General features: G+C 39.3%; 1 protein-coding gene across 1 annotated transcript; it reads left to right on the top strand.

Moving 5' to 3' along the window:
• The first annotated feature begins 1,791 nt into the window (after positions 1-1,791).
• zdhhc12a (zDHHC palmitoyltransferase 12a) lies at positions 1,792-9,443 on the top strand. The gene is made up of 5 exons (XM_085295507.1): positions 1,792-2,141; positions 3,137-3,270; positions 3,783-3,872; positions 5,514-5,680; positions 7,508-9,443. Exons 1-5 carry the CDS (start codon positions 2,045-2,047, stop codon positions 7,821-7,823), a joined length of 804 nt encoding a protein of 267 aa, XP_085151633.1. The 5' UTR covers positions 1,792-2,044; the 3' UTR covers positions 7,824-9,443.
• Positions 9,444-12,958: the final 3,515 nt, after the last annotated feature.

Here is a 12,958-nt window from a genome sequence, read left to right as displayed (position 1 = left end):
AATTAGCAGTTTTTGTGGTAACTGGGCCTGTCGCAATTTCCTCAGAAAGTATAATGTAATTATGTGCAGTGTTGTGCAAAAGTCTTGAGCCACTTCTAATTTCTTTATATTTTAAGTGGTGTGTTTCTATCCAGGCATGCTTTTACTGCACTGACAGTGTTTTAGGGATCATTGTCATGGTGAAAATCTGATGCTTTTCCCACCCAGTTTCACATCTCAAACTTCACAGTTTCAAATGAAGCTCAGAACCATGACAGAGGCTGTAGACACTTACATACTGACTCAAACCAAACATTTTAGATTTGGATTCATCACTTCATAAAACCTGTTCCCAATGATTTTCTTCTGCTTTTCTTGTGCACGAATGATTCATAGGTCAATATTCATGATTTCCCTGAATACGGTCAGTTACGAGTACTGGACTGTAAATGAGAGAAAAAGCAGGGCATTCAAAAAGCTTGGAAAACTATTGCTCAAGGGCACCTAAAAAAATAGAAGAAAGTCTGGCTCCTTGGAAGTAAAACAAGAAGAAATGAAAAGACTTTCACACTGAACAGAGTAATACACACACCTGCATGGACTACACTCATTTGAATGTTTATACCAGTATTTGTTATCTTGTAAGTGTTCTGGTCTGTATCAGGTTTTGTCCTGTTCTCTGTCCTATCATATGTTTCAAAAACAAAAAGAAAGAAAAAAAGAAAAGAAGGATTGGCACCCTGTGCACACTGGAACAAAATTAAAAGACTGTATTTTATTTTCTTATCTTGCATGTGACAAATTATTATTGTTTGCAAACAAAAACACTTGGAAGCTGCAAATCTTAAGTTAAAATCTTGAAAAGAGACATTGTGTCATAGTGAATACTTTCGGTTTTGATTACTTAACACAGGACATTTTTCTTTAACCTTGTGGCATTTTTATTTTTAAGTAAAGCACCTACTTATATCCACCACTGGGAAAAAACCCCCCACCAAACCAACCCCCCCCCCCCCCCCCCCCGATAATTATATTATTAATATTAATATAAATTTGTTGACTTGATAATTTCATGGCGCTCTCAGCAAGATGATTTGTGGCTTACACAACATTTTGATTATATGTCAGATTGTTTTATAACAACATCTTCAATAAGTGCTATATAATAAAAAAAAATACCTCAAATTTATAAAAATGATGTTGATTTAACCTCCCACTAAGTCTTACATATTTGTAAGTAAGTGTGTGGCACATTAACCCTCTAACAGTAACGTTTCTTGACACTTCCTGTGCAGTTTCCGATAATCAGCTGCTTCCCAGAAGCTTCAGACAGTTTCTAGAAGCTTCTCGGTGGCAGCCAAAGATAAAGAGCAGGCTAAACTCTCTGCGCTCACTTAATTACAGAAATGGATTAGCCATTACCCGCAAAACTACCTGTGAGTTAATGAAACAGATGCTCGTGTCAACCTTTTTTACACACACAAAAAGGGAGAAAAAAGTGACGTCACTGTTTTCTAAGAATTTTTATTGATGGGGAAAAAACGATTTTTAAACTCGAAATTAATCTTTTTAACCCTTCTTTGGCCCTGGGACCATTTTTGGTCCCTTTAGTTTTTCAGTTACAAGCCATTTGCACTGTGTTGAATGGAATATAGCCAAATTCTCTAAAAAAAAGTTTGGCATAATTTCATTTCAAAATTCAAGTCTGACTTCCTTAAAATAAACGGTGCTTTGATGTAACATTAGCCGACGTATTTTACTATTGCGAAAACCTTTTGCGCATGGTCAGTTCGAACGGTTTGACCTATACAGGCCGCCGTAGGGAAACAAGGAAGTAGACTGAATGAACAACATAAAAACAGAAGTCGGTTGTTTTATTTTTGATTGAATGCGTATTTACGCCTGTAATCGACTCCAGATTATTTTCTACATTTCTACATTTGCTTTGTAGTATATTTAAAAGTTTCTCGGTCTTTATTTAATATATATGTGTTTATTTCGGTAATGCTAACCTTCTTAGCTGGCTCGTTAGCAGCGGTGACAGGTGACAGGTGCTTTTATTAATATGGTGCAGAACGTGTTTCGGAGCGGGTTTCTGGTCCGGGTCGCTCACACACTGCTCACCTGGATCATAACCGTCATTCTGTTCCTGCACAACACTAGTAAGTCACTCAGACTGCAACCAGCTAGCTTTTAGCCGTTAGCAACAGGATGGAGCTGAATGGTAGTTGGGCTCCAATTACAAGGATTTTTATTTTACTTGAGCATTTTCGAGTATCTTTATTATTTATATTACCTACATTTATTAAGGGAAATTATGTAGTTGTTACCACCTGACATGTATCTGTCAGTTGCTGTTACAAGTTACTCCACAAATTATAATATTTTTATTTAAAAACACAAGAAATGAGCCTAAATAAAAATAGATACATAAACCTCCAATAAATATATATTTTTTGGGGTTAAAAATGGTCATATCATAATTAAATATTTCAATGCAACGCCTTTCCAGACTGAATAATTTGTCATATATATTCAAATAATAAAATTTTAAATAAAAATAAAAAAATAAAATCCAATATCTGATGTACAGTGGCCTTAATATACTCATATGAACCCATATAATAATATGGTTTTTTTTTAAGTTGTATACAAGTAGAGTTATAATGAAGAAAAAAGTAATTTCCCATTTGTTTTAACAACTTGTGACTTTACAGTCTCAACGAATATGAAGATTTTTTTGTTTGTTTTGTTTTTTTGTCTCTTGTACATTTTCAATATCAAGATTAAAATAAAGTATATTATCCCTGAGGGGTAGTGTGCTTTGTAGTCAGCAGCATAGATAACACATACACCCTGAAACCCCAACAAATCACATAATTAAAAATTAATAGTGGTAGGAACAAGTGAGAATTTAAATCTGTTTGTTCTGCAACAAGTCAAAGAATACCTCCGCTCTGAAGGCAACAGCTGATACTATGAAAACAGTGGATGTATGCTATGACCCAAAGTCCTTTCCGCTGTTAGGGTTGCCCTCTCTCTACACAGGAGGGCAAGATTATTTAGCTGCCACATTTCTACATAAATCTTGGAGAATATCTTACTTTTTGTTAGCTCTTACGTGTGTGTGTGCGTGTGTGTGTGTGTGTGTGTGTAGGCTTGCGGAGATGTGAGGAGCAGGGAGAGCTGCTGCTGCCGGCTCTCTTCTTCTTGCTGGTCGTTCTGTCAGTGCTGTTGTACTTTGCCGTTTCCCTGATGGACCCCGGCTTTGTGCTCAATGACACTGTCAAGGTGAGTTTAATTAAAAAGACTTGGATTACAAATTCAAAGTAGATCCTAATTTGAGGGCTGGCTGTGGCTCAGCAGGCAGGCAGGCAGAAGGTTCAATCCCTGGCTGCTCCAGTCTGCATGCCAAAGTATCCTTGGACAAGATACTGGACCCTGAGTTTCTCCTGATGCGTTTATCAGAGTCAGTGAGAACATTAGATAGAATGGATGAATGAGACATGTTGTGTAAAGCTATTTGAATGCTCAAATAGAGTTGAAAAGCACTATATAAGAAGCAGTTAATTGACCTTCTTTAAGGATTAAAACACTTTGTGAAAGGTTGGTTTCATAATGTTTTGTAATAGTGGTGACCACTAACTGCCTTTTCTCTGCTGCGGAGAGGTCAGCAGTGATGTGATGTTTTCTTATCAGCAAATGGACTAAAACCTGTACTAACCTGTGATTAATGCTGAAAGGTTGCAGTGTTTCTGTGTGCGTGTGAACACTTGTGACTGACGTCTGTTTGTGTTACACAGGGCGCTCAGAGTCCGAATGAAGAAATGGAGGCGATGATCCCTCAGTCATCGACCCCTCGTTTGAGGCGCTGTGGATACTGCCTGCTGCAGGTAACCAGCTGCTGCCAGCTGCCAAATTCCAGTGCTCACCAAGTTTGACGTGACCGCATTTCCAACTCATCAAATTCTGTGTGTTGGGTTTAAATGGTGTCTTTCTGCATCATATGTCAGGAGAAGCAGCTGATATTAAAATGGTGCCAAAGACACAAACATCCTCCTCCTGAAAGAAACTTGGCTTTCAAAATATTGTGAATTTGAGGCTACATCCACACGTACACGAGGATTTCTTAAAAACTGGAATTTTCCTCTTTTGTTTATAAGACCCCGTCAACAGCAACACTGTTTTGCATCACAAGTCACAAGAAAAAACTCAAAAACAAAACGAGGCCATGAACTGTCAAAAGTGCCACAGCAACAGGTGGTAACATAACTCTAACCATACAGGAATGTTGACCAATCAGAAGCCTAGGTGTATCACTAACAAACAATAAGACAACACACAGTCTCATCTCACAAAAAAGGTAACACTGCAAAACAAAGTCTTAATTTTTCCTGAGACAAAAAGCTAATGAAAAGCTCAGTTTTCAGCAGCCTAATACCACCACTTACATGACCTGTGTGTGTGGACAGGACCTCAGGCTGACTGTTGGTTGGACTGCGTGAAAGTATTTGATGGGACGATGGAAGCTACATGGTAGCTGAGCTTACTGGAAAGCAAAAAGTAAATAAAAAGAAGTATCTGTTGGAATAGAGGCCATTTCTGTGGCTTTGGCTCTGCTTTTAACACGCCTTTGTGCACCAGAAATCTGCCCAAGTATGAAACACGCCGAGGTCTTAAAATGTGAAATCGAATGGGTAATGTCACCGCAGCTTTGTCCAGCTTTTATTTGTTGGCACGCCTGTTAATCAAAGCGTCCACACCTCTGAGTTTAAGTTATATAAAAAAAACAAATAAAAAACATTATCTAAAAAGGTTAAAACTGTTTTTTTCACCAGGCTATAAACATGTTCTGCTTTGAAGTTCAGACTTTGCACCTGCCAGTCAAGAAGAGCCACAGACTCACCTTTGTCATTGTTTAAAGATTTATGATGTCCAGTCATTTTCTTTGGTTAACAACCAAACTGTGTTTTTTAAATTTGCTACATTAAGTCTCATTTTATTTTTTCTTCTATAATTAAATAAGCCCTGCAAACTGGCTCACAGACACTGTCAGAGTTTGCAAAGACTCAGTTGTAGGCCAGCATTAACCAAATTCCCCCTGTGCATTGGTTCATTCAAGTATGGAAGCTTGTTTCCATCATGAAAGAGAAAAAGAAAGTTTTGCCAGACAAAGCTCAGTCAAAACCTTTTGTACTGTATTTTTTCAGTGGCAGAAAAATGTTCTCTGTGTTGATCTCAGCCACACCCATGTATCTTACCCCTATTTCCTTATCAGGGACTTTTACAGCCCAACAAATGTTCTTACGGCCCTGAGGCGTTGTCTGCGAGTCTGTTTGCAGCACTGATTTAATCGCAGAAAGAGCTGCAGATTGATTTTCTTTTAATCAACTAATCAGTGCAGCTGTAGAAGGATTTAACTTTCTCTTTTGGTTGCATTACCCAAAAGAAACCATCTAAAAAATCTGGAGAGCGATCAACCTTTCCTAGTAACAGCACCTTTATTTTATTTTCTCTCCATGTGTGTCAAGCAGCAGCCAATGAGAGCGAAGCACTGCCACATGTGTAAACGCTGCGTCCATCGCTTCGACCACCACTGCCCGTGGATTGAGAACTGCGTGGGAGAGAGGAACCACCGCTGGTTCATCATCTACCTGCTGGTGCAGCTGCTCACCCTGCTGTCGGGCCTTCACGTCGCTCTGTACGTCTGCTAAATGCCTCCGCCCGTCTCCAGCCTCTAAGATAAATGTCCTTATCTGCTGGGAATATTTGTGGCCTCAATTTGCCTTCCAGCAGTGACTCAGTGAAAACTTATCTTGTACTGAGTGTACTCTGCTCTGCCGCTTTATCTTTAGAAGGAATTGGGTAACTTGTGACTTTTGGAGAATTGTGACTTTTGGAGAACATCACTGAACTGAGTGGTTAAATTGTGTAAGGATGATCTGTGACAGGTTGCTTAAGCACACTTATAAAGTTCAAGTCGTCTTCATTTTAAGGTTTCCAGTTAAAGGCACCGCTGTGGAGCAGAGGTTTATGTGCACACACAGAGGCAGAAGTAAGCTCTGTGGTAATTAAACTTTACTGGGTAATAATCAGAGATTATCAGCTGAGTAAAGCATAAAAGAAAACACTTGGGGTAATGTGGGCAAACCTTTCAACAATATTTCATGACATTTATTGAAACCAGTGTTGCCCTGGACACAGAAGAATGAATTTAAAAAAAAACATGTCAGTTTACACTTTGCAAGCTTCTGAGTACAGGCAGCCAAACAGCTGGCAGCCAAACAGCTGGCAGCCAAACAGCTGGCAGCGTGGTTGTTAAACACCCATTTTTATACATCTAAATAAAATCTGAAATGTGCCTTTAGTCAGGAGAATTGGTGACAACAAAGATGATGTAGCATGTTCTGTTTCAGATTTTGTTAATTCATTCACTCTCAAAAATACATAACCGATATTTCGTGTTGCCCTGTGAAAAATGTAATATTTTAAATTACTCTATCAAGGTAATGTAATGTACTACATCCCGCTTAGTTTTATAGCAGATGTTTAAACATTGAGACATGCATGTATTCCCTCTGGCCTACAGCGATGTCCCCATCAACCAAAAAAGAAACCATTAGTGTTTTTGTCCTGTCAGGCAGCAGGCTTCTCATCAAAGATAAATCATAGACTGTATATAAGCGCTGGACATAACCACTGTGACGTGACCAACGCTGTCATTTTTAAAGAGTCATTGTTTTTTTTTTGTGTTACCACTGCGTTGCTGTTTTGCTGTGTGCCGGTCTCTGTGGCAACACTAAAAATTGAAGTTCGTCCAATATAGTAATGAGTAAATGGGATTTTTATTGAACTCACCAGTTAATCCAGGTGTGCTGTAGCAGCTAGTTCTCCATTGGGCCTCTGAACTGAACAGTTTGAGCGTTTTTATGCTTTTGATGCCTTTTTCGAGCATTTTTAATGGATTTGACTAAAAGTTTGTGCTTCAGTTTTGGTGGTTGCGCTTCTAGTATTTTGTTATTAACAGATGCATATGTGGCTGTGCTCTGCAACCGTCAAGAAGCTGATAACTTCTTCAACCTTGATTTCAGTTTCAAAATATGGCATCCAGAAGCAGTGGGTGACCTCACTATGGTTGCAGACTATCCATAGAAGGCAAGCAGTTTGTTTAAACTGAAGCAAGCCTCAAGTGGACTTTAGAGGAACTGCAGTTTTTTGCATTTCATCATTGTCTTCTGCTTTGTTTGTATATAAGATTAAAAAAAGAAGCATGCATTCTATACCTACTAGTCAGTATTCAGGGTGAGAACAGGCTTATGATGTTCAGTTGTTTGCTTATCAGCAAATTCTGTGAACAACCAAACTGATGATGATTTTAATCTTGCTAAATTATGTTTAGTTTTCTTATAAACAACTTTTTATGGGACAAACCAGTGAATTAATCCAGATTTTTTTTCTTATGATGAACTTCTGTTATAGCCAAACAGATCTAAGTTTATTCCTGTTGTGTAATTTCCTTGTGTTTCAGGTCAGGCATTTCTCCTGCTCTTACGTGGGAGCAGTGGTTCAGGGTGAATGGCTTTCTGCTGGCAGCGTTGTGCATAGTCGGGATTTTCTCTGTGGTTGTGGTGGTGCTGCTAGGCTCCCACTTGTACCTGATTTCTATCAATTGCACCACCTGGGAGTTCATGTCCCGCCACAGGATCTCATACCTGAAGACCTGCAAGGACGAGGAGAATCCGTTCGACCGTGGCGTCCTCTGCAACCTGTGGGATTTCTTCTGCATCTGCAGGACGGTGATGTGGGAGAAGGTTTACCACAGAAACACGTTGAATCCAGTCTGACCCCACAGAGGCTCGAGTCAACTAATCTCTGACTGGTTTTGTATTTTCACAAAGATGAAGACAGGAGAATGAGAAAGTGTTTGTCTTTAATTGTTTTATCCAGATACAAAAATCAAAAGGAAACTTTTTGGACTGAAACAGCAGACCGTCTCAGGAGGATTGTAATCACTCTGGTGCTCCCAGCAGTTCCTGTTCTTGGCTGGAAACTCGGACTTGTTTTCATGTAACAAATTAATCCAAACCTCAGAGGTATCTGTGCGCAGTGTTGCCTTAACACAATCCCTTTACCCGTATTTACAGTTAACATTGAAACACACGTTCAGTGTTGGTGTTTCACCGTGTGATGCGCAACAGCTGATGTCACGGGTTTGCATGTGGGGGTGTTTTTGACGTGTGTCACTGGCTCCGTTTGATTATTCCAGCTACACTTTGAGAAGGTCAGCGGACGTAAATAAATAAAAGAACCTGATAGTCCGCACATCTCTTAATATGGAAAGGATAACTGGAGTTGGACCTTGTTTCAGTCTCAGCACCTTGTTAGTGCTGCCTGTGATTTTATGAACCAAAAGATGCACTTAGTGTTAACGGCACATTAAAGGGCTCATTTTTATTCTTGGATTCTAGACTAGCCTTCCATGATTCAAGGCTCAAAATAATCTTTGGTACAGCCTCTCAGTTCGTTCTCTGTCTGAAACAAGCTGCTTTAACTCCTCCCTCTTTAAACCAACTGTCTTCTGTTTGGCTGTTATCTGCAAACAGAAGGTTTGAACACCCAGTGGGCGGGGCTTCTAAGCTAAAAGAGCATAGGCTGTGTATAGAAGTTGGATTTAGTTGATGTGATGTGACCACTGGTTTGCAAAGGCTCGTCTTAAACACTTTCCCCCATAAACAGGACATCTGAACACTTAATGAAGAGTTATTCTTCGTCTAGCTATCGTCTTTGCTTGTTGAAACCAGACACCAGTCACAAAGCAAACCACGCTGCATCATCATCATATATTAGGGATATACAAAGAACAGAAGAACAGTTTGAATCTGAGCATTAAGAGCAGTCTGAAATCTCAGCTTTTGGCTCTCAGTTATGTTTGACTCTTCAGTCAGAAAGAGGAAGAGAAGGAAAAGCAGATCCATGTTAAGTGTTTTCTGAATGTCAAACTGAGCTCTCTTGCCTTGAAGTTAGGTGGTGTTTAAAATATCAGTGTACAAGTGGCACATAAGTTGTTTGGGGTTTTTTTTAAAAGTTGAATAAAAGACAAAAATAAGCACTAAATGTGATTGAAACACTCAGGTTTGGTCACTGCTCTCTGTAAAGCACGGTTGTCAAATATAAGGCCCGGGGGCCAGAATTGGCTCAGCAAAGACTCCAATCTGGTCCATGTGTGAAATTTGTAACGCTGACAGAAGGGAGAAGTTTGACATCCCTGCTGTGAAGGTTTCTGTTGTTAAGTGATGAGAGTGGTGACCCCACATTATTTACACTAAATGCCTTTAAACCTGCTGATGTTTGGTACCTGCCTGTAAACTGATGTCAGTAAGTTCATTTTTTACCAAGTTTTAACTGTAATGTTCTGTTTGTATTTATTGACAACAAAGAGTACATTAAAACACAGATGATATGCATATCGTTATAGAGTACATCTGTACACACTGACATTCCCAGTCAGGATTCACGTACATACATAGAGTACATAAATACATACAGTACTGACACAGAAGTAACATGTAATATTCAGCAGCATAAACTTAAAGTGCTACAACAGTTAAACCACCTGACTGCCCTGCTATGGTTTCTTAAATTAGCTGACAGCAAGTGCAGCGTTCAGTGTCCTGCTCAGAGGTGGCCTTCAGAGCTGTTAAAGAGCAACATAACACCCTGAATACATCCCTTTATATGATCAAAATGGTGTGTGCTATGGTTAAATAACTGCAAAACAATATTTGAGAGAGGGAAAGCAGGCCCTCCAGTGCCAAGTTGATGCAGTGATGCAGATTTTTCTTTATTGGGGGCTTTAACTCCAGTTAAAAAAACAAAACAAAACTTGAACAGCACTGAGATGTGAAAGGTGGAAAGCTGCCTTTTTTAGAAGTCTTTATGTCCCAGCATGTGAATTCATCCAGCCATCTTTCTTTTTCTACCCATGTCAGGGTTGCAGGGCTCGGACTTGGCGTCCACAGATACAGGATCAACAGGGAAATGCACAACTACTGACCCTGAATTTAAAACCCAGCCTATAAGGTGACAGTTCTAACTACTGCACCACAGGTGTGAATGTAAGGTAAAATAGGAACTCTTGAGTTGTTAAAAAGATGCCTAGAATCAGTGAAATAAACCCTTTTTCCTCCCAATCCTGGATAATTTTTATTCTGGTGCTGTCACCAGTAGAGTTCCACTTTGGCACATTACGGCTCACCTGGTTGAGCAGGTGAGCAAGCCGCATTTAGGTCCTGACTCAAGTCTTGAACATGACACAAAGCCCCTTCAGTGTGTCATAATAAGTATCTTTGTAATTATCTGTTTTTTTTACAATACAAATGTGATAAAGAAGCTCTGAAGGTTTGAAGTTGTAACTTTGACTTTCCTTATTGAAAAAAAAAAACAAATCAGGAGAAAATCCCATTCACCCTTTGGGTAAACTTCTAATTTTGTCAACGAGTTGCTCAAATTAATGGCTTGTATGCAGTTTTGAAAGCTTGCTAGAGTAATCTGCTGCTCACTTCTGAACCTAATTCGACTGGATTTTGGCCTCAGTAACTGTGACTGTGAATTCAAGTCTTTGTAATAGCCAAAAAAGACATTTCATCTTTCACTTTATTGGATGTCAGTCTTTTTAAGCCTGTAACACACTGACCAGATTTAGCCCAGAAAACAATATTCATGGATGTCTCGTGCTTAGGCCATCAATATCTCTCTGAAACCGGATCAGTGACCTGTACAGTAAACATGACTGAATATGAAATGCTGCTGATCAAACGATGGATTTAGTGTTAAGTTACACTTTAAAGCCCCAGGCCTCATCTGAACCCCAGCTCGTCACCAGCTGCAGGCAAATTCCAGGATTTCTAGGAGCACATGAACAAAATCAGGGCTTTTTCCTCCTCTTTTTATTTTTTATTGCCTTGATATCAGTAGAGCTCACTAAATATGAGTCACTAAATTCAAAATACAGATACTTTATCACTAGTATGGCTATAATAGATTATCTATGGCTTCTTTTATACTGCTAGTGATTACAGGATTTTCTAGTGCACGAGTTCACCACAGTGCCATGCGCTTCCTACTGCTGTAACAAAGGAATGACTTCACACATGTTGGACTGAAATTAACACTTTTTTTAAAAAAGGTTTTAAACCAGAAGTCAGAGTAGCTTGTTTCATCTGTTTGGTCAAGGCAGTGGGCAAAGCCTGTCACAGTGATGCATAGAGACGGCAGCACATACTGAACCTCTGCAGGAGAAGAAAATGATAAGCAAAGGCCACAAAGCGAGCTCTATCTGTCGCCAGCGCACAGGAGGCCTGAAGAGGCTATGAAGATGACTTTATGCTCCCAGGTTTATCCATGTTATCATCTGAGTGGACATAATCAAACTGCAAGCACATTTATGATAAATATGCATCAGGAAGAACCAGGAGGTAATCCCATCTGACCCCTTCAGAATCAGATGATTGTTTAATTATGACGTCCACATTTACAGGCCCACTTCAAACTTTATAAGTACCAGAGATGAAAAATTTAACCAAATTAATTCTATACTACAAAATCTGAACTTCACTATCATGTAAATGATCATAGTTTCAATAGTAAACCTGCTCTGGTTGAATGTGTCCGTGGCATACAGGAGAGGAACAGAAACAAGTGTTGGGACAGGTAGCTGCTCAGAACAAGTAATAGCATATGAAGTCAGCTTTTTACCTACATTTACTACTAAATTTGTTACTTTTGATTATCTCCTAGCTTTGGTTTCTTTAGTGTTAAAATCAGGACTTGACAGATGGCTTTGGGATGGCTCATGATTTTCCTTTGGAATAATCTAGTGTTCTTTTTACTCATTTTAATAAAGTTTCGATGGGATCTATTTGCTGCTCAAACACATTTTCTAAAACTTTGGTTAATTTTCAGGCTGTCGATTTAATCTGAGTCTTCTTCAGTGTTTTTGTGTAAGTTACCGCAAAGCGGTCTTCCTCTTTGTAGCTTTCCTGTGTGATATCATCATGCTTGTTGTGATATCATGTCATCATACATGAGACATTTCGTCTTTCATGCATGTGGTAATTGCTTGGCACTGATGCACGATCAAGTGAGAATGAACAATTGGGGAAGTGTGTGACAGTTATTCACTTCATTCATTTATAAATAAACATGAAGGAACCCAAATTGTTGCTGTATTAGAGGCAAATTTACAAAAACCACTTAGTGTAAAACAAAGCTACTTCACAAGGATCGCCACAGCAGGCAGCTGCACATGCCTGGTTTTATGCACAACCCTCTGACGTAGCCGCTAAAGGAGAAACCCGTGTAGTGTCGCAGAGGAAATAACAGCGACATGAGGTGAAGTCGTAATAACAACATGTGAGGGCTTAGTTGACACAAGCCAGGATATTTGTAGTTCAGCATTTCTCTCAACAGTTTAAATGAAAATCTATTATTAGAGTTTAGCTACTGTAAATTCAGAACTATATTTTGAACCTCCTGTTTTTGATCTGCACATAGCATATTTATCTAGAGGTGATAAAGGTATAGACTCTTCAAGCATCCCGTGTCTGTCTCTATCAGATTTGTTTCAACCTTTCACCAGATCTCCGAAATAAACTACGAGCAGGAGGAGGTGAGAGCAGGCTGGCGGTCCGGGCAAACTTTGGCTCTCTGCAGAGATTATAAAGGGTCACTATCACTTTGTTTGCTCAGTCAGAAACACAAAAAAATGATGCTGCCTGGTTATTTATTTATCTTTGTTGTGCTGTCAGATCAATGACAGCATGAACAGTCAGCGTTTTTAGCCATGGGATCAGTTTGAACATGATGGAGCTGCAGAAACATTTAGAGTCAGCATCAAGACAGGCTGGGAAACTTTCATTGAGCTGGAATCAAGCAAGATTTATGCTCGCACTTTATTTTATGGCACACTAGTAAGACGAGA

This window comes from Mchenga conophoros, linkage group LG12, assembly GCF_057382185.1.
Source record: "Mchenga conophoros isolate Kocher_MC1m ecotype Shallow Benthic linkage group LG12, M_conophoros_male_GT1.1, whole genome shotgun sequence".
Taxonomy (NCBI): domain Eukaryota; kingdom Metazoa; phylum Chordata; class Actinopteri; order Cichliformes; family Cichlidae; genus Mchenga; species Mchenga conophoros.
Note: the sequence above shows the minus strand (reverse complement) of the source record. Positions and strands in the feature narration are given on the sequence as shown.